Source organism: Miscanthus floridulus, chromosome 19 (assembly GCF_019320115.1).
Source record: "Miscanthus floridulus cultivar M001 chromosome 19, ASM1932011v1, whole genome shotgun sequence".
NCBI classification, from domain to species: Eukaryota; Viridiplantae; Streptophyta; class Magnoliopsida; order Poales; family Poaceae; genus Miscanthus; species Miscanthus floridulus.
This window is the reverse complement of record NC_089598.1, coordinates 112,758,634-112,780,871: the sequence shown is the minus strand read 5'-3', so window position 1 is coordinate 112,780,871 and position 22,238 is coordinate 112,758,634. Positions and strand designations below refer to the sequence as shown.

The 22,238-nt window shown below is 41.8% G+C and overlaps 1 protein-coding gene across 1 annotated transcript; it reads left to right on the top strand.

Moving 5' to 3' along the window:
• The first annotated feature begins 17,003 nt into the window (after window positions 1-17,003).
• Window positions 17,004-17,776, top strand: LOC136526639 (purple acid phosphatase 15-like). The gene is made up of 2 exons (XM_066519240.1): window positions 17,004-17,268; window positions 17,351-17,776. Exons 1-2 carry the CDS (start codon window positions 17,113-17,115, stop codon window positions 17,774-17,776), a joined length of 582 nt encoding a protein of 193 aa, XP_066375337.1. The 5' UTR covers window positions 17,004-17,112.
• Window positions 17,777-22,238: the final 4,462 nt, after the last annotated feature.

Genomic DNA, 22,238 nt, shown 5'->3' with positions numbered 1-22,238 from the left:
GCCTTGCCTTCTTTGACCTTGATTAGCATTTCTTGCTTCTTCTGTTTGATAGCATTGGGGATCTGAGTCAAGTTGGACTCATGATGTTTGATGGTGGCCTTCACACTTTCTAGTTCTTTTTCAAGTTTAGCATGCCTAATTCTCAGCTGATTTAGTTCTGGTTCAATTTTAGAAGAAGAATTCTTCATATTGTTGATCAATTGTGCCAATTCTTTGGCTTCCTGCTTATTAGAGTTCTTCTTAGCCGTCAAAGCTTCATGGTCTATCAGGTTTCTTTAAGCCTTTTTCACCTTGGGAGCTTGATCTTTGATATTGGATAAAGGTATCAAGGCTTCAGCAAGATTTGGGGGCAGATCCTTCTTAATGGTTAAGAAGATTCTTCTTATTGGATCTGCATCTTGGACCAAATTGGCTATGTTCCTCTCGAGCATTGGCAGCATGTCTTTTAGCTGATTTTTGGTCTCTTCTTTCATTTATGTATTCTTCAAAGTTGAAGGAGTAGCTCAGAGCTAGAGAATTAAGTGTCTACATATGAACAAAAGGAGTTTTATTAGGAATGGTATATAAGTTGATAATGAGATAAATGGTGAGGAGGAATAGTACCTTTTCTAGAAGAAGCTCTGGCTGAGGAGAAGGAACAACCGATAATGTGCCCATATCTTTTTCAACATTTGGTTGAATCAGCTCTGGACTTTTGATGCTAGTGTCTACAAGCATCAATAAGCTTTTCGGTTTATATTTGTTATAGAAGGACAAGATGAGCATATGAATTTCTTACCATTAACTATTTGCTGAACTGGAGAATCGACGATTTGGGTATCAACATCAACAGAGTCATCTTCAACTATTGGATTGTTAGACCTTTGCTCTTGTGCAGATGTTTTCTCAGGTGGTATCTGATAAAGGAGGCTGATCAGAGAAGAGTAAGGATTTCATAAGATTAAAAGACTTGAGAAGATACCTTGGTAGTATCAGGAGGTGAAGTAGAGAGGTTCTCATCTTCTGCTATTTTGGGTCTGTCAGAAGCATCGGTTATTTTAGTTGTAATCGACTCCTTAGGAAGATTAGCCGATGGGAGGATGGTAGGCGCTGATTCAAATGCTTGGGACAATAGTTCGGCACTTAAGGCAGATTGAGATGCAATAGTCAATGGCTGCAAGAAAGGAATTAAATTAGAAGTTGGATGTCATCTTAAGAGGGAAGATAAGTTAAGTTGCCTAAGCAATTGATTATATTTGTTCTACGAAGTCTCTTCCCAGTGGTGATTTTCTGAGTTACACCTTGGGTTGTCTTCCATTTTGAAGACTGATATGTGAGTCTTGTTGGGGCAACTGAGGTTTTTATCAACTTTTTCAGAGTAGGTGCAGTTGATCCCATTCTTGAGGCTGGACACGGTGGATAATATTCTATGGGATGCCCTTTCCTATCCACGCCTGGCGGATCAAATTCGGTATCCTGCAAAATAATTCGTTAGATGAATTGATAGGAGAATTTGTTGGATAATCCTTCTAAAAGGAAAAAAGTAGTAAATTACCTCACTATCAGAAGCAAATTCTTCATCTAGGGCTAAACAGTTAGGATGAATTTGACTACAAAAGAGGTGAGAGTGCCATTCTTACCACCCGGAATCAAACAAATTTGAGGAGAATGTAGCTCTTGTCCATTCATGTAGGCAGAAAGAAGGAAGGTCTGATCCTAGTTGAAAAATTCGAGAAGCTTCCATCATCTCACTGATACCTTCTCTTGGCTTCAGAATGTTCCTAAAGAATAGCCAAGGTGGTAGTTGACCAAGGCCAAATTGACGAGTCACAAAAGAAGGATTATAAAATTCATAAGTTGGAAGCTTATCTAGGAGAAAAGAACCAGTAGCCATTTTACCATGGCCATGGCAAAATTCAGCTAGCAGTGCACAGGGTTTGATAATACAACTAAAAATTACAGTAGTTGTTTCATCTGAGCAACTTGTTTCAAACCGAAATTTGATTGGTAGAACTAGTTTATTGTCTTTATCTACATCATAAGGTAGCCAAGTTAAGATGTTTGCATCAAACCCTTTGAAAAATTTCTTGAAAAGGTGGCCTACATCAACAGCAATTGTTATGGTTGAAGCAGTTTCACCATAATTCATACACTGTCGAGTTCTTCCTTCTTTTCCTTTGTAATCTTCAGCAAAGTTGGAAGAAGGGAAGTTCATATTTCTAAGATTAGGTCTTACAATCTCATGCATGTACAGATTCAGCCATAATTGTATTAACCACCAAGGGCCACTGATGGTATGCATCGGTTCATCTTTCAGTAATTGAATAGATACTTTGCATCAGGTGATAAGTAGACCCCAGCAGATATTTTCTGAAGGGGATTTCATTGCCTGCTACTAGATGCTCTACCATGTATTTATGATTATAAGTTGGCCCGCAAGATGACCTATAAAAGATTTTTTTTCAGTCACATGTTCAGAAAAGCTACATGCTCTCTTTCATCAACAGTCGATCCATCCCCAATATGGTTTAGAATATAACTTTCCCATCCTATGTAGTCTGATATTTGGCTAATTTCTTGGATAAGAAATCATAGGGTTGCATTGATCCTATTATTCTAAGACCGGTCAACATGTAAATATCGACCAAAGTGATGGTCATTGGACCATGACAAAAAATAAAAGCATTCAAAGTGATGGACCAAAAGTAAGATGCAGAAATTAGAAGTGAGTCATTCCTCTCTATTCCAGACAGTAAGAGTGTCAGGCATTCAAGTCATAAATTTCCTAATCTCCAGCCTTTTTCTCTGATACCCTACGGTACCCATCCCTCCATCCCTTAGGCATTTTGGGTCAGTTTCTAAAGGGAGTTTTGGTGTTCCAAGAAGATAAATCTACTACAAATTGTTTGAAGAGGATTTGGTTGGTTTCTTGATTGATGAAATCGGATGGATCAGGGTCAAAATTTTGTTCCTCATTTCCTAGAAACAGTTGGGATGAATTTAAGAAAAAGGGAAATACAGAGTAGCGGCTAACACTTGAAAGGTAGAAGTTTGAAGGCATACCTCAGGAACGTGGTCGCTGGTTGCCATTGTAGCCAAAATGGATCTAAATCTGAGGAAGGTTACTTGAACGACAATTAGGTAGAACATAGGATTTGCTAGGATTAAGGCTTTGGTGGTGGCGGCTTTGACTGTTGAAGTTTGGTCGAGAAAGAAGGAGAAAGTAAGTAGGCCGAGCGAACTAGAAATGGTACTATTGGGGTATTATATAGAGTTTGACCCAAGAACTAAGGAGCCATACGTTTATTTTGGAATGAGCGGTTGCAAGACGGTGAATAGATGAATAGGAATTTTGGAATAAAATTATTTTTATCCCAAAATTAGGGGGCATGTGTTTACACCAAAATTTGGGAAGAAAAACGCGGGAACTTGAAGCTTCCAAGATTGTGTCATCAAGGAATCGATTGGATGAGAATCGGTATCAGCTGATTTAGATGTAATGTGAGAATCGGCTATTTTATGGATGACGTCAGCAGACGGCATCAATGGGCTATACTTGAGTGGCGCCAGGGAGATGTGTCGGACTCTACGAATAAGGAAAATTAGGGTCCAAGTTATTATTAAGTTAGAAAATTTTCTTTTATTCCATCAATTGTAATGCGTCGTATTTAAGTAGGATTCGTGTTTAGGTTCTGGGTATAAATATTAGACACTGGTTATTATAAAAAAGGACGAACACATAATCAATACAATCTTTTCGGCTTTTGCCATTGCATTAGGAGTAGGAGTACTATAGATCTCGGCGAGTTCTTCAGCAAATAGGGCTGCATCGACTAATCGACCTCCAGCTTGCTTGTGAGTATCGTTACAACATGTATTGTGCTTGTAAAGCTACATCAGCTAATTGATCTTTTATGAGCCATAATATAAGTTAATTATCAATCTGTATCATAGTTTGTAAGGCTGCATCAGCTGATTGATCTTTTAAGAATCATAATATAGATCAAAGTTATCGTTCTTGTGTTAAATAACTTGTTGTTTAATACAATATCACCCGTTATCGAATCTGCTAAGACTAGTAAGATTTCCCTTGCTGTTTTTGGTTGATTCACCAGTTATTGATTTTGCTATTATTAATGTTTTATTAATTATAACAAAATCACCCGATTGAGATAAAGATAGATTGGCATCATATCATCTTAATTGGTCATCTTTTAGTCTGGTCACGCTTTAAATCTTACGATTGATGGCTTAATTCCGCTAGATCGGCTGTTTTATTTCTATTCCAATCAAACATAGTATGTATTCAAAGACATGTTTCAATCTTGAATAAACTTATTAGTTAATGAGATCTAATCTAATGATACTACCATAGCTGCATCGATCTAGTCGAACCTCACTGGTAAGACTTTAGATTAGAAATTATCAATTAGTAGTCTTGTTCATGATCAAGATATGTACTTTGTTTGTTTGCTATGGTTGCATTGGCTATTTTAGTCGATTTGCCTATACTCTCACGCATATAGCATGTTTTCATAAAACTGTCGACATGTAGATGGTTTTATAGATTCTTTGGCTTTAGTTTATCATCATTATCATAGTTGTATCGATCCGATCGAGCCTCACTATTAAAGATAATAGATTAGATTCAAAATGTTTGTAGATTTATTTATATTAGATAGTCGATTTGTTCGCATGCTATACTCTTTTCATCAAACTTATTGGCTCAACGCTTTATATCGATCATGTTCCATTTAGCCGATGATGCTTTCTTGTATCATTTCTTATGGATACGCCGGATAGTTGATATCCTCATTGAATCGCTATTTAGCCGTACATTTGGAACTATTTGGTGCAACACCGACATGTTCCACCTTAAATTACTAATAAGAATTTATCTCCTTATCAATTGCAGGTTAAATTGACTGGCACGTCGTTGAGTTTTTTAGAATCGGCTAGTTCTATGTTGAAGCCAAGCAGATCTCTGATCTCGTTCCACTCAGATCTTTCGGCTTGTTGTGTGTTGATCACATCGCCACATTTTTGTGTCAACAAGATGTAAGAACTACATACCTCATTCAACATGGATAAAAGAACTATAAGTACCAAAGTTCTTTCACTTTGTCTTTTGCTGCAAGTTACCTTTGCCTTGAGCCATCCTTGTATAAAACGTGATCTATATACTAATGTAATGCTAAAACCATCTTTTCATTAGCATAGAAGGATATTACAAAATTCTAGACAAACAACCCATGTTTCAAAATTGTATATTCCTTCAGGTATGTGTTGTCTACTAATCCTTTGCAGGCATAATACAATGAGTGAGGCAAAAGGTCTAACAAGCTATCAAAAGATCAAAGAGTAGAAAGATGGCATGACAAAAGGACAAGAAAGAAAAGGTGTGAACTAGGAAACAAGAAGCTCATGAATAGCTCAAGCCGCGAGACTAGCCGAACATGGAAAACTTCAAGCAAAAGGGAAGGACCATCATGAGTCATCTACCCTTTGTCATATGGTGACATTATGCTCCAATGACAAAGGTAACATCCTAAGGTAAATGGTCATTATTTAAAAACAAACATGTTTGGGTTACAACTCCTTGATTCTGGTAGGCACATAAATAAGAAACAAACATGTTTGGGTTATAACTCCATTACTTGATCCAACATGATTAACTCAGCATGTTTAGTTGTTTAAGCTTGCTCCTAGCACCACTTTCTTAATCTCATAGTCTTAACCAAATGAGCTAAAAAGTGCACAGCCTATCTCTAGAAGATGAACAATTCTTCTATGGGTTAAGCAATTCAACCCCTTTTTAGCCAAATATACTTAAATGCTACATTCATGCTCAATCTCCTGATCTTACCACCCATGTTATAATTAAACAAAACACATAGACATTAACTTCATCTTGTTCAATGTGCCTAAGGATAGAGAAGAATAAATAAAGTTTTGGTTCTGTTGGTGTTTTCCCACCAATAGAGCCCATGCACTTGATCCCTACCTTGTCTTATGAGCAGGACACACTTTAAGCAAAGTATGGGGGGAGATAGTCAATTTCCCAATTTCTATAAGTCAAGGTTCTGAGCCTATCAAACCAAAATCAAAACTCAAAACCAAGACGGGTTTGACGGAAGAGGATGACATCACCATTAGAGGCACCACCACAAGAATCCTCATCTTCAGAGCAAACTGAGGTACTTGATCAATGAACTTCACAAGGAGAAGTCCAGTTCAAAGCACTTAAAACATCAAACCCTCACCAAAAAAGCTAGCTTGGGGGAGAAGCACTCCCATATATCCAGGTAAGTATGCTTTCCCTTTGTTCTAGTTTTAGCTCCTTTTAAATAGTTAAGAAAATGGTGAATGAAAAACAAAATAAAAAGTTATCTATATAATAAATATATATAGTTATAATAATAATGTGTGATCTAGTAAAATTGAAAACAAAATAAAAAGGTATGTCTAGTTTGCTTTAATTTTAAGAGTTGAATAAAATATAGAGGCCTCAGAATAATCTCTTAAATGGAAATGATGAATAGTTGCCCTGTTGTAATTTCTTTCAAGTACCTAGTTTTCAGCCTTGAATTCTCCTGAGTTTTGGATACAACTGATTTGATATAAAAAAAATTACTCTGAACTTGAAACTCGTGGGTAGCAAATGATTGATCTAAGTCTAGGTAAATTTACGAATATGATATGAGAAGGTCTGAGTTGTTGTTTATCTTGTTCCAAGTGACACTAAAGTTCTAGAGATTTATCTTTTAAAAAACACAAAAAAATGCTACATGATGAGTTCCTGTATGACAAAGCTTGAATTCCCACTAGAGCCATACATGTTATTTAGGCTAGAAAAACTTCCTCATATATGTTGCTTGTGATTGCATTGAGTTTTGTCAAGCTTTATTGACCCTTATGAGAGGTTTGTCATGCTCTTAAAATCAAGATCACATACACACCACCCAGATATGCACTACTTCTAAAATAGGGGTAGACACAAAAACATGCTTTCCATCTAGATTCACCAAAAATATTCTACTCCTACACTGAGAGTGAATACAAAAACATGTTTGATAGGTTTTTCATCCACCAAATAAATGCTCCAAGTTCCTATTGCTATATCTCAAAGTTTTGTTGCAGAAAAGAGACATGGGGCTATACAAAAGTTATTCATAAAAAAAGAAAAAAGAGAGAGTTGAAAAAAATGGACAAGAATCTACGATATTTAAAACAATGGGTACTCAGATGTCTACCTGAAAGAGATGAATAAGATAGCCCCTATTCTCTAGCAAATGTTTTCAAGTTTTAAAGGAGCGATATGTTTTCAAGGAGCAAAATAGAATTAGGTTAGCCATCATATACATCCACCGTATATCCACACACATGCACATCTTGATTTGATTGTATGATTCATCTCTCTTTGAATCCGTTGTTTGACTTTATAATATATGCATTGCAAGTATGCTCTAGCTTTCTTCCTACCTATGAACTCCACATAAGCCTTAGTAGTAGGAAGAGGAACAGGCATAACATCTTTATTACCTTGGTGAGGATCCACAAATACCACATATATTAAGAGACTTGAGAGTGTCATATAATGGAATCTCTGAGTTTTATTTTAAAAACTTATAAAAACTCTAGAACAATGGTGGAACAAAGAACTTGAGACATAGTGCTTGACTTGATCGTTCTGTCTTTCAATTGCTCAAGACCCAAGTGAAGGTTAAGAAGCCCCATGGTTGAAGGTAATATGGGTAAGTTTAAAAGTCAGATTAGTTCATTCTAATCCAGAGGAGAATTTTTTATTGAACACATATGTACTTTTGAGGAGTGAAAATATTATAGCAACTCCTGATCCATTGTTGAGATTAAGCTTTGCTCAGGGACTGGCAAAGCTTAAGCTTGGGGGAGCTTATTGATGGTCACTAATGCCAATTATAAACCATCAACATAACCTACATATATGCTTAATTTCATCACCAAACATAGGTATAGGGGGTTAAACTAATAAATTCAATGAGTTTTGGTGAATATGTGACTACAGGAGGATTTAATTAGAAAACTACCAAGGAGGACCTATTCATCAAAGGAAATTATGGAATTCCACCGCGTAAATAACTTGGGAAGGATCTAGAAGACACCAGAAGGCAATACACCGAGGCTGCCAGATGGGGCCGGGCGGCCCCACCTACAGGCTACCTGGCCCCCTAGGCCCACCAATCGCCCTCCACCGCCTCGTACTCCTTCCTATGATCTACACTGTTGATTCTAAGGTGGTTTTAGGTCGGTTTATCCAATGGTGATCGATGGAGTTAACGTGGATCGATGACGTGGTGAGTCCTTGCCCCCTACTCCACCTCAAGTCCTTACCCCCTACTCCACCTCAGCCTATATATAGCAGCCCCTACCCCCCTCCTTGAGGCATAAGTAAGAGCAGAAGACAGAGATCAAACCCTAATCCTCAAAGCTCTATTCTAGAGCATAGCTAGCTAGGTTAGATCTAAAGAGAGGCAAGCAGGCTTCGCTTGGATTCCTGATCTTGTCAAGAGCGTGGTTTGGTATAATCTTTGTACCCCCTCTCTTTTGTATCTCCATTACTTTTGTATGCTTGCTACAATTGTTATGATAATATTAGTATTCATCTTATTCATATTCTTTATTATGATGTTCATCGTCTACTCTGATTATATGCTTAGTATAGATAATTTATCATTATGTCCATGCATAAGTTCGTATAGCGGTCACTTTGTTGCGCATGTGGTGAGTGGTCGACATTGTGTAAGCGTGGTGCTTATACGTTGTTTACCTGTGGATACACCCTATATTCTGGGTCATGTGATAGATCATGGATGTGACACTCCCATTGAGTCCTTTGTAGTCCACTCTCCGAATATAGGCGCACGTAGGGTCCAGTTACGAAGGAAGAACAAGCTTTATTCTTAATCTTCCTTAGTAATATCCCTTATGTGTAGATATAAGATGATCTTAGCCATGACTACTAAGTGTAATTGCACTAATCATCGTATGCTTTGACTAGTGACTAAGAATGACTTAGGAATTATCTCTCTAATTTCTACCTAGTCATGCTAATGTCTTAGAAAGGAGTACTATGGGTGGTTAACTATTCATTATCAATGCTCAATTATCATGAACTTATCGTATATATTTTATCCTGACTTATCCTTAGTTAAGTTAGACCGTAGTTAGTCTCACATGTTTCCCTATGGATACGATACTTGGAATACTTCCAGATGAAAGCTACAGCGGTATCCGTGCACTTGTAGATTTATCTGTGTGCGTTAATTTATACCAACAGTGTTGTGTTAACCTGCAAACTCCGATAAACTTAAAATTGGATGAAAATGCAAGTCTTAGGTTTGTCTTTGACATGATGTGTGACCGCTGTTTGGGGTAGTTCACCTTGTATACACTTGTTAGCCTTAGGTTGATTTCCTGCTTATACCTGCTATGTGTTACTTTCAGTGGTGAACCCCTTCTTGAATTGCTTAAACTTGATCAAAATTGCTCTTGAATTGCTTAAACTTGATCAAAATTGCTTAAGTGTCATATATCATCTCACTTGATTAGTTTGAGCATTTGCTAGCACTTGTATTTGTTGCTACACACATAATAGCACCAGTTAGAGCATCTTTTCAATCTGATTGCTATACTCTTGAAGCTCCCGCATTTCTGCATCCCTTTGCATTCATAGAATCTTTCGAGGGGGAGTGACAGTTGTTTTTCAGGGCTTGATAAGGGCATGTGTCAAAGGGGGAGAGCTTTGAGAAATATCCAAGGAGATCTTGTTGAGTGCATGCATGCATTTGGGAGATTGCATTTGTTCAGGGGGGAGTTGCACTTTGAGTTGCTTTCGCTAGATGTGTTGAGCCTTTGCCTCTTCTGGAGAGTCTAGCTATTTTTAGGCGTTTTGAGCTTTGCTGGTGGTGTTGAGTCTGTTGCCTCTTCTTGAGGGCTAGCTATTATTTACTTGGTTGCGTCGAGCCATTGCCCATGTCTTTAGGGACCAAGTTTTGCTCATTTCAAATGACCCAATTTTGGCTTTTCTTTGGCTTTTAGTCATTTGGGTGAGCTCTTTGTTTTCTCTTCTTCTTTTGTGCTTTCTCTCTGCTGTCATTTGTTGGTGTTGACAATGCACTCATCGAGGGGAGATTGCGAACACAAGGTTGATATGTGCCCTTGTGGTTCGGATTTATGATGAGTGATTGTCAACATGATTCGTGTCTTGGGTTGAGTTTATGAACTAACCATGGTGTGAGTTAGGTTGTGCAACATGTCTCTTGGCTTTGTGGTGTGTAGGTGTGGAGCTCGGAGATGGTGGTCAACGGCGAGGTGAAGGTCAAGTAGGGACATGCCATGCCGATGGACTGGAAGCGGTGAAAGACGGACATGAGGCTTGGACCGAGGGACCAGGAGGCCGGGTGACTAGCTATGGTGGCTGACATCTAGAGACATCGACAAGTGCAAGTGTATATGGAGTGACCGTGTTGACCGAGGCAAGACAGCAGACGTGTGAGTCGAGAGGAGGCTTTGAAGACTTGGTGGTCGGCCGATCGAGGATGGCGGTGGCATGCGTCGAGCTGCGGGGGACACATATGGAGTATGCTACTCATGGAGGTTTGGTGGGTTGAGCCTTAAAACCACCGGGTGGACGGTTTTTGGGTTTTGGTCTTAAAACCTGGGCGGATGTTCTGAGGAGGAACGGACGGCACATGGCGGCACCGAGGACTTCGCGTCGAGGTTAAGTTATCTCATGAAGGGCACGGTGGCCGTTGGATGAAGACTACCTCGGGTTGGAACATAACACCCTCGGGTTAAGTGGTTTGACTCAAAATATCTAGGGGCATGTTTGGGATTGTGTAATAGCCCTGATAAATAAGGATGAGGGAGCCCCAATCTCCCTCACCTCTTACCATTTCATTCTTACACCTCTCTCTCTAGGTTTTCCTCCCCCCTCTAGGTTCTTCTCAAGAGGTCCACCGATGAACTAGTGTCCTGGTGTAATCGATCCTGTGATTTTGGTTGGGAATGGAGGCCCTAACCTCCTCGTGTCCTCTGGGATTTGATTTGTGAGATGCTTTTGTGATTCACGTTCGTGTTCTTCGCGTTCTTGCTTTTTCCCTTTTCTTTCTTGACTTGATTCGTCATTTTGAGAGCTTTTTTATTCGTTCTTTTTATCTGAGATGGACTAGGACGTGAGTTGATCTCTTCCACTGAAAGATTTCGACCGAATCCTCATGAGTCCATAGATCGGGGCAGATCAAGCTTTTGGGGAGAAAAACAGGCATCTTTCTCATTCATCTAATTTCCCTTGATTAGCTTTAAATTGGGCGATGATCTCTTAGGGGTAGCTCACCTATTGCCTTGTGACCATGTGGTTAAAATTTGGTGGCAATTGGTTTTGATTTGGCCGCAAATCGAACGGATTTTGGTTGGAGGCGATTTTCGGACGTTCTGTTTCTGTACTGATTCACGATTCCCGGACAGTCCGAGGTTCACTCGCAAACAGTCCGCCACCTCTAAGTTGGCAACATCTAGAACCTGTTTTTCAACTTCGTTTTTCGCAGATTGGAACTGCGAACAGTCTGCTCCTTGGTCCCGGACTGTCCGACGTTCATTTTTAGCAGCGTACAGAATATTTTCTCTCGGTTCGGTTTTCAGATTTTTGAAATGTGGACAGTCCGGGGGTACTGTAGCAGATTGTTTGAGGTACTGTAGCAGACAGTCCAACGTTCCTGTTTTGTGTTGTTCGGTCCGTTTCTTGCTCGTTCGTGCTCCGTTTCGAGTTCCATCTTTTGCGTTGGATTTCTAGTGATATAGGGAACTTCTATAGGTTCTCTTGACACCCAGTGGCTCATGATTCTATAGACTTTTGTTGTGTACCTTTTGGGGGTCGAATTTGGGACAGCGGCTGAATATTTCAAAGAAATTTGAGGCTCCCATTCACCCGCCTCTGGTCACCGTTTTCGGTCCTTCACATTGTTACCATTAACATGTCATAATTACTGGTCTATATAAGCAATGGTCAAAGGGTTTCTTTAGATTCTAATGTTTTACACTATAGACTTTTTGTTTGGAGCCTTAAGAGCTAAAGTGGTATATATAAAGTTTAGTGACCATAGAATCTAAATAGGGCCTAAGTATTGGTCGCCATACCCAACATAATAAGGGATACGCAGAAAGGTGGTGATCAAGGACTAAATATTGGAGATCGTATTTTCACGACGTCATTCGGGGAACAGAGGGAGTATTATTCGGAGCAACTTGCAAGCCATCATGCAGTGCACACAGCTTAAGAAACAGCTCAGATTTCATTGTTTAGGACTGGATCAAGTGGTGGTTCCTTGGTCATCATCGTACTCTTGTACAAGATCTATCCCATGTGGACTGGATTCAGCTCCCCAATGCAACCAGAGTAAAGGTCTTTGGTCCAAGAAGGGCAAGAAAAACAATTAATAAAGCCCAAGTGGATGCATGCTTTGGTGGGGCTATAGGGAGGAAAATATATAAGAGCTGCAACTTGTGTCGTTCTAGTACAAGCTGCTTGTGTTTGGTATGATGATGGTGCATGCACTGAATTTGGGTGCTTTGATAATGCTAGCTCACCAATTCTCTCATAGTCCCATTGAATGTGATAGGTCAATGCCCATAGAGATCATTCATCAACTTTTGATCGAACAATATTATTAGACAGTAATGAGCTGAATTTGCGTTTATATTTTGACACCATGACTCATTATTTGACTCTTCACAATGCCTCTTTGAAAGAAGAACGAATCAAAGTTCGTGAACTGGTGATTGATGCATGGAACTTGTTAACGAAGTAGTAGTATAGTTGATAATGCAACAACGACATTTTGTCAAAGCAGTCATTGGCTGGGTCATCCTACGGCCAGGCGGGTGCAAATACAATGGATCTTTATTAGCTTGCACATCAACGAGACTGACAAAACGGCAATACAATGTCCTGTTGTCAATAGTGAGATTAAGTATGGTATGACATTAGCAAACTGATGACCAAGTCTTTTTGAAAATTAGATGTTGATGACCAAGTTTGCTGCTGAAACAAAGGTGCCAATATATGCCAAGCAGCCAATGCATGGTGACCATCAACTCAAAAATTTACAAAAATTATCCTTGTATATATGTGCCTGTAATTTCTTTAGTCGTATTGATGATGCAGTCCAAAACTTTTGGACGGCTGGTACTATGAATCTGGAAAAGCATTTTATCGGGGCCAACTGAATAATGCTCTTAGGCGTTTTCCCTTTCAAGTATAGCTTCTCTCTAGTCTCTACGAGGAGATTGCAATGCAAATGGTTAGCAACTACTAATTAAGGTCTTAGTATCTTTAGTCCCTTAAATCATACTCTTATCATTAGACTTTGTTTGATCTTCAAGATTTCATTTATTTACTGTGCTTGATGAGCTCAAAGTGGCCAACACAATAAAAAAACTTTAGTTGGGCATCGTCAGCATGATACTAAATTTTCTTATACTGCCTCAATCCTAAAAAAGAATGCAATTCAAAGTTTGCCAAAGTCAAATTATCTTGACTATGACTAAGTTTATATAAAATAATATCAACATTTATAAGTACAATATGTATACTATGAAAATATATCCCATGAATCCATGATAAATATAATAATACATATTTTGTATCATAAATAGTATCCTTCTATAAATTTAGTCAAACTTAAAATTATTTTGGCTCACGAAGTGGCCGCCTTCGTTCAATTTGGGTCAGACCTTGATTCTAGAGGTGCAAGGGGAGGACAAAGCTAGAGTTGTATTTTTTTTTAGGAGGGGACATAACTTTTGAAAAAAAAAATTATCTATCCAAAATTTCAATTTATTTTTTATATGAATAGAATTTCAGTTGGTGTATTATCGTGTATATATGATTTAATGAAATATTTTACAGCCCAAGTTAAGCCAAGAGCTAGTAGCAATCCAGATGTTCATTTTCTTGTTAAAAGCTCAAAAAATTAAACTGTGGTGGCAAATCAAGATAATTAAACCAATGCACCTTTAAATAAACTAAAGTATGTGCATAGAAAGTAGATTATATGTATGTCAGAGTCTCTCTATACTGGTTTGAAAAAACAGAAAAAAAAACATATATATCACCCCATTATAATAGAGAAAATTTCCTATTTGACACCAGAAATAATGATGCTTTTCTATTTGACACCGAAATTAAAATTCTTTCCTATATGTCCTCCACTTAAGTTTTTCTTTCCTATTCGACATTTCCGTCAGCTCTGTTAGCAACTAACGTTAGTTGTCCAAGTGAGGCAATGGGAAAAGACCGTTATGCCCTTTGAGGGATGCAAATGAACTCGGTAGTCTCTGGGGGTCGTGGCTGTTCGTCCTCAGGGCTGGCCGTCGCGGACACGCGGGCGGGCGCCGCGGCCTCGAGGCCGGCCATGCGAACATGGGGTCGGCCAGCGCGACCAAGGCGTGCGCGAGCAGGGCCAGCGCGCCGAGGACACAGCACCAACTCACAGCAGGCTGTCGCGCCTGCTAGCTCCGGCGAGGCCGCGCCCATCCCGTCGCCGCGCCTGCGAGCTCTGGCCCCGGCCGTGCCGCCGTGGGAGAGGCCGCCGTGGCCGCGTGCCTGCGAACCCTGAACGCCGGCCGCAAGCTGTGCTCTGTTTTGCCCCAGTGTTTCTTTGCTTGATGTCATCATGACGTCATATGCGTATATGGCTGTTTTCCTTTAGAAAAATAATCTCATAAATTCATTATATATTATGAATACACGTATACGTGTCTCACACCAGCAGCAAAACTGAGCCATCCATCTCGTGATCTACGGCTAAAATTAAACGGATTGATATTGAACTGATATAATTATAAGTAATTATATAAGATTATGTTCATTCCTTTATTTATTTTATAAAAGCAAAAAGAAAAATATAGCAGTTCGAGATAAAAACATTCAAAAAGAAGATAGCAATGTCAACCATGGAATGTCATGACTGGTAAAAAAAAACTCCAGGGGTAAAACGGACTTTTCTCCTAGGACTTAACACCGTTAGCAGTCCAAGCTGACGAAATTGTCAAATGGGAAAGAAAAACTCGAGTGAAGGACAGATAGGAAAGAATTTCAGTTTCGGTGTCAAATAAAAAAGCAGCATTATTTCTGGTGTCAAATAGAAAATTTTCTCATTATAATATGTAAAATCTAAAGCTAATTAATGGCATCAGTAAGTTGAGCGTATTAATTAAACTGAAGGATTACATGGCATGAGTAGGAATAACTAGAACGGTTTCTATAGCATTAATTAGGGCATCATGGCCCTGTTCGGCTTACCTTATAATCCGTACTATTCAGCTTGTTTTTTTGGTTGGAACAGTATTTTTCTCTCACAATAATTCAGTCAGAACAGTATTTTCAGCCAATTCAGCCAAGTTTCAGCAAACCGAACAGAGCCCATATAAGCAAAATGATAGGATTAAAAAAGTGGGGATAGGAAGAGGATATGAGAAATAGAGGGGATGGTACAAGAAGTTAATTTTAAGAACTGTTGGTTAAAAATATAGTTTGTGTGTAGCTCTATATGACATGATAACTATCCATTGTATTGTGTTGGCTGAAGAGTGCACTTAGGCTAGTTCAGCACATATGGCAACACAGTCATTTGATGCATGCCTTACATAAAAAAAATTGCTAATGTGGCACGGAATTAATTTCAAAGAAGAGAGAACAAAAAATTACGTGTCCGTTTAAATAGTTCACGTTTGACCAGATTTCTATCTCCCTTGTCTCTTGCTCCCTCCCGTACTCTCTATCCCTCCTCTCGTTCTCTCCCAACCGCACACGATGCAGAGGAGAATGCACGCACGGCGCCCGAAGAGACAGGAGCGTGGCGGCGTGGGTGAGCGCTAGCGACGGAAGGCCAAGCGAGCGAGTGAGCGCGGTAGCCAGCATGCGGGCACGCGCGGCCGGCGGACGAGCACGTGCGGCCTACGGGCGAGCGAGTGCACGCAAGGGTGGCGCAGGCGAGCGCACATGGCGGTCCGTGGACGAGTGCGGCGGACGGCGGAGCTCCGTGGACGAGTGCGGCGGACGGCGGAGCAAGTGAGTGCCTCTGGCCCGTTCGCGTGCTCTTAAACCTGGCTTGATCCGCTTCTTTTTTCATCCGGAACAGTATTTTTCTCTCATAAATTCCTTCAAATTCTTTCAGATTCCTCCAAGCTAACGGGGCCAGAAACTATTGGTTTCCTCCCAACGATGATTTCGTGGTTTCTTCCTTCATGGTTTCGAGAGTAGACGTCGTTTCATGAATAAGAAACGGTTTTCTCTTTTTTTTTTCTCTCTTTTCTCATTATAATTAGACCGTTACGTCAGCATTTTGCTTAGTCGTTGAGTTATTTAATAAAGATAGAAACCACTATTAATACTCCGTTAGGAATGCCCTAATCAACCGTATCAAACCACTGGCCGCGCCGGCCCATGGGGCAGCCAATTAATTAGGCCCCTTTTCCTGAGTATCAAACTACCTGTATATATTGTACCACCAAACAAAATTGGGAGAATTATTTATTTGGCACTGAAACAAATCAGTGTTTCGTATTTGGCACTCGAAAATTTAAACTTTCTTATCTGACATTAAGTTGAAATTTCCTTTTATAAATGGCACTTCCATCCATTTAGGACAGTAATGATGTCAAGTGACCGGTAAAAGGACATAAATACCCTTGTTTTGCAGCAGAAATCCACGGTGCCAAATAGGCAAGTTCAAGTATTTTCGCATAGACGATATTGCCGGAGCTCTTGCTCAGCCCCGTACCATCGCCCTGGCGACCCGACGCATAGACCCCGTACCAACGTCCCCGCATCGCCGCCCTACCGACTGAAGGAGGCAGGACGATAGCGTGTCGCTGTCGTGGCCCCGCACGTGAGGTCCGCTCGTGCTGCTCCCCGTGTGAGGTCTTCCCGCGCCGCCGTGGCCTCGCCGTGAGCCGGCTCCGCCACTCGCCAGTCATCGCTGGACCTGTGCGCCGCTTGCCGCCATCCCCGGGCGCCAGCTCGTAGCTCGCTTTGCCGCATGTTCGGTGCTGCCCTGCGCGCGTCGCAGCTCGCTGCTTGTCGTGGCCTCGGGGATGGCGGCGGCTGCATGGGCGGCGTGGCTGATCGCCGGCTGGCACGCGCCCTGGTACACCACGTATAAGGCTCACTACAGGGAAGCCGAGTGCATGAGGGTGGAGATGGAGGAGCTCCTCTACACCTACGGCGTCGATGTCGTCTTCACCGGCCATGTAAGCCTTGCCCTTGCGTCTCTACTGATGGTCTGAGCTGAAGAACGATTGAACACGGTCGTCTGTGATCGATGTCCATCAGGTGCACGCGTACGAGTGGTCGAACCGAGTATTCAACTACACACTGGACGCGTGCGGCCCCGTGTACATCTCGGTGGGCGACGGCGGCAACCGCAAGAAGATGGCGACGGCGCACGTGGACGACCCAGGCCACTGCCCGGACCCGGCGTCGATGTCGGACCCCTTCATAGGCGGCCGCCTCTGCGCGACCAACTTCACGACGGGCCCCGCCACGGGGCGCTTCTGCTGGGACCGCCAGCCGGACTACAGCGCGTACAGGGAGAGCAGCTTCGGGCACGGCGTGCTGGAGGTGAAGAACGACACGCACCCGCTCTGGCGGTGGCACCGCAACCAGGACCTCAACGCCGACGCCACCGCCAATGAGGTCTACATCGTCAGGGAGCCCGACAAGTGCCTCGGGGATGGCGTAGGAGTCTTCTGTGTTTAGTATTTGGCGTGGGAGCCCGACAAGTACACTGGACGAGAAGGCAGCGAGCGAGCTGCCGAGCCGCCGTCGGTCTCGCGTGCAGGGGTCGGGGGCGCTGCTGTCGCACAGATGGTGGTCGGCCTCGCCCTCGGCTGGCCATGGCAACGGCGAGCACGTGCGCCCGGAGCTCTGCTCCGCCACGGTCGCGCGAAGGTGAGCATGGCCTACATGAGCATGCCTCAGAGCGCGCCGACGCTGGCCCCAGCACGGGTACGCGGCTCGTCAAGCATGGCCGCGGGCGGCCTCCCGCGGGGTGGCCTGCTCGCATCCCGTGGTGGTAGGAGAGTCGGGGCTGCTGCGTGGTGGTGAGCTCGGACACGCCGTGGAGGCCGGCGATGGACTACGTCGCGGACCTCGTGGAGACCGGCGCCATCGTCATCAGGCTGGGCTCGGCGTTCCATGCAGACATGAGCGGGCCCAACCTCACCATGCGGCCGATGCCGGATCCGGATGCCGGGGCGGAGCTGACGAAGTCGGACTTCCTGGCGAGCGTCACGCCGGTGACCGGGGCGCTGGTGTTCATGTCCATCTCCTCGGGGCCGCTGGGGCTGATGGGGACAGAGGTGTACCCGGGCCAGCGCCTGGACACGGAGTAGTGGACAAGCGAGCGGAGCGCGGAAGCGCTGGCGGAGTTCTGGACGAGGTTGGAGGTGGCGGAGATGGAGACGGGCACGCCTCGATCGAACTCGAGGGTGAAGAACACCATATCCGCGGCGGTGTCGACGGAGACGAGCACGTCCTGGTCAAACTCGTGGGCAGCCTGGTACAGTGCCCCGGATCTGGGATGCTGGGGCTCGGTTTCGGTTAAATTTCAGTCTTACGTAGCAGAGGGGTACATTGGACAAAGGGAGAAAAAACTGACAGTCAACTAACAGATAAGCAATGAAAATAGACGGCAGTGCCAGTTAAGAAAGGAAATTTTAACTTCATGCCAAATAGAAAAGTTCAAATTTTTGAGTGCCAAATACGAAACACTGATTTGTTTCGATGCCAAATAAATAATTCTCTCAACAAAATTCGCCGAATAATCCGCCACAGGCACCTTGCCCCCACGTGTAAGGTCTTATTTAAATCTAGGATGTAAAGTTTTGGGATATCACATTGGGTGTCAGACGAGGGTATCGCATGTGGTGTTTAGATACTAATAAAAAAATAAATTACAGAATCCGTCAGTAATCCGCGAAACGAATTTATTAAGCCTAATTAATCCGTCATTAGCACATGTGTTACTGTATCACCACATTGTCAAATTATGGACTAATTAGGTTTAAAAGATTCGTCTCGCGAATTAGTTGCAAACTATATAATTAATTATTTTTTAGTCTATATTTGATGGGATAGAGAGTAAACTTTAGAGCGGTATCCAGAAGGACTCCCCCGGTGCGCGTATCCATCCGTCCATTCCTGGCTGCTAACAGCGGCAAACCGCGTGGACTATTTGGACTATTATGGGTATATACACAACTGATTCGAACAATTGTTGTGTGCAGAATGATTTTATGTTGAGCATAGACTACATAATTAATGCATATATAAGCCGATGATGCATAAATGGTTTAGAAGCAATCTAAACAGCATCTAAGCTTGTTGAATGAATTGTGAGCATAGATAATATATAGACAATAGCTCGACAATAGAAAAACTGCTGTCTATAATAGGCTTCTTAATTTCATGCTTGAAATCATTCGTTAATTATTACAGTAGACGATAGTACTTTTTTTCTTCTTCTTTTGATTTGTCTCTCTTGTACGTAAGATAATTAAAATCATACGTGACATATATCTTCTAGATGTCACCTTGTACATGTAATTAGGAGACGAGAAACAGCACCATGCTTGTGGCTAGGTAGCTAGTTGGTGTGCAGCAGGATTGCAGCACACTACTACTGATGCAGTACTAGATGATCTTCCGCCTATTCGTTTGGTCGTAAACGATCATAAATTTCTAGTTAGAATAGTATTTTTCTTTTACACTAAATTAGCTAGTAATAATAATCTATGATCGTATATGATCGTATCAGCACCAGCCAAACATGCTGGAGATCATATATGGTACGGCGGGAGGAAGAACAGGGAGTCCTGGCCGGCTACATGCGCTGCACCTGGCTGCTGCTGGCTAATGATCCGGCCGGCTCTTTCTCTTTTTAGGCCTGTTTGATCCATGCTAAAGTTTAGCTACTAAAATCGATCACTAAATTTTAGTCATCGTTGTTTGGTTCTAGTAACTAAAAGTAACCAAAGATCATGAAAGCAGTTCAACAAAGACAAAACTACTCCTAATAAATGCTCAAATCAAAGTGAGTACCAGCAAGGCAGCAATAATGAGGGGCAATCCTTGTCCACTGGGCACTTTAGCCCACTTTTAACTACTCTTGGGTGATTATTGTGACTAAACTACTTTAGTTGTTTTTTAGTCAGTTTGTTTAGTAGTTAAGTAGCTAAAATGACTATGCCTTTAGTGTGTGGATGGGATGCTAATCCCCGCTTTGTTCTGTAAATTAATCATTAAGCCAACTAATAAGAATAAGAAATAAAGATAATAAAGAAACGGAAAGTGCATAGGGCCCACCGGCCCGGGCTGGGGCGTCCAAGTACGCTGCATATGGGCGGGGCGGGCGACGTATACTGCTTGCTGGGTTACGGGACGGAATCGAACGGGAACGGGAACGGGAACGGTACACGCGTGCATGCCGTGCGGCGGGCGGTTGTGGGTGCCGCGAACCCAGGCCCGATTCCGGTGGGTACGCCGTACGCGTCCCGTCCCTGTGGATGGACGGCGCGAGCTGAGGAAATGATGGAAACCCTTCTCATGTGCTCGTGCTGCCCTCATGGAATCCAAATTTATTTGTGTGGACCTTTGCATATCCCGAATTACTACTTATTTGTTACTCTTTCTGTTTTAAATTATAAGTTACTTTAATTTTTTTTTTCAGTTCACCCATTTTACTATGTATTTAGACATATTAGGTCCCGTTTGGCAGGACTTCACTTGACTAGTGAAGCCATTTTTTTTTTTTTGCTTCAGCTCCACGAACAGTTCTACCGGTAGAGCTGAAGCAATTTTGGTAAACCGTTTGACAAAATGGCTTCCCTGTGAGAGCATGTTTTTAGGGGCCTGGAGGAGGAGCCGGGAGAAGCCATTTTTTTTTCTCCATCCCACCCCAAATCACTGTGAGAGCATGTTTTTAGGGGCTTCACAAGTGAAGCTATTTTACTTTACCCCGTTTGGTAGAAAACGGCTCCAAACGGCTCCTGAAGCCGGTGGAGAAGCCCTGCCAAATGGGGCTTTATTATATCTAGATGTATAGCAAAATAGATATACCAATAAAATCAAAACGACTTATAATTTAAAATAAAAGGAGTGCTATTTTTATGTTTCAGCTGTTCTCTTGAAAACACTCGTCCATTCTAAATTATAAGAGTATCTTCAAGAGATGAGCCATTCACCTTGCCATTATTGTTTACCTGAACAACACACAGAAACCGGTCTCCAACCTCGACAATCTTATAAGCTCGCCTATCAGGCTTCCCAGCTTGGGAAATATGGCAATGTCGCGAGAGGCGTTTTACCTTGTTTTGCTTCAAAAACTTCATTTCTTCTCTCATCTTTCAAAATTCAAAAGGTGGCTACATCAAATTTCTAAAATCATGCCAAATTTACAGCTGGTAGAATAAAGAACAGAGAACTCCTTTTAACTGGACTTAATTACCTCAAAATCACTTTCAAATTTTAAATTAAAAATAACCAAAACTGATTGTTTTAAAGTTATTTGAACTTTAGAACATTGATTTACTTATCAAAAAAATCAAGGAACATATAACTATTCTTCTTATTTTGAATACCAATATCTTTAGATCAGTAGGATATAGACAGTGCAATTTGGCTAGTTTGTTGGAGTGTATTAAAATAAAGAGGAGTAATCTTGTGAAAATGGATAGCCAAATGAAGATATAAAGAGTGAAATTTAGACCATCTATTCGGGATGCTCTAAGTCATTTTGACAGTACTTAGATATACACTATATAACTAAAAGAACTAAAATAACCTATAATTTGAATTGAGAAATTAGTATATATTACGCCCACATTTTCACTGTGCTCTAAATCAAGGGGAAAAAGAGCGATTCTAGAGGTAGAGAGAGAGAGAGTGGGAACTAGGGGGAGTGGTGGCGGTGTGGCTGTGAGAGCGTGTGTGGGTGGGGGGTATGGTTTGGGCCTTAGGTTTTATATTGGACTAACATTTTCACTGCTGATTTGTACTACAAACCGGTGGTGAAACATTCTCGGTTATCATATGGTTTGTAATTTTTAATCGTTGGATCATAATATGTATTAGGGCTGGGGTGTAGTATACAAACCAACGATAATAACTATCCTCGCTAGTTTTAACAAATTAGCGGTGAAAATAGTATATAGCCGCGTTG

Excerpts from the sequence above, each read along its gene's own strand:
- LOC136526639 (XM_066519240.1), top strand. The coding sequence starts at position 17,113 with ATGGCGGCGGCTGCATGGGCGGCGTGGCTGATCGCCGGCTGGCACGCG. Across the intron at positions 17,269-17,350 it reads ATGTCGTCTTCACCGGCCAT|GTGCACGCGTACGAGTGGTC; the intron begins GTAAGCCTTGCC and ends GATGTCCATCAG.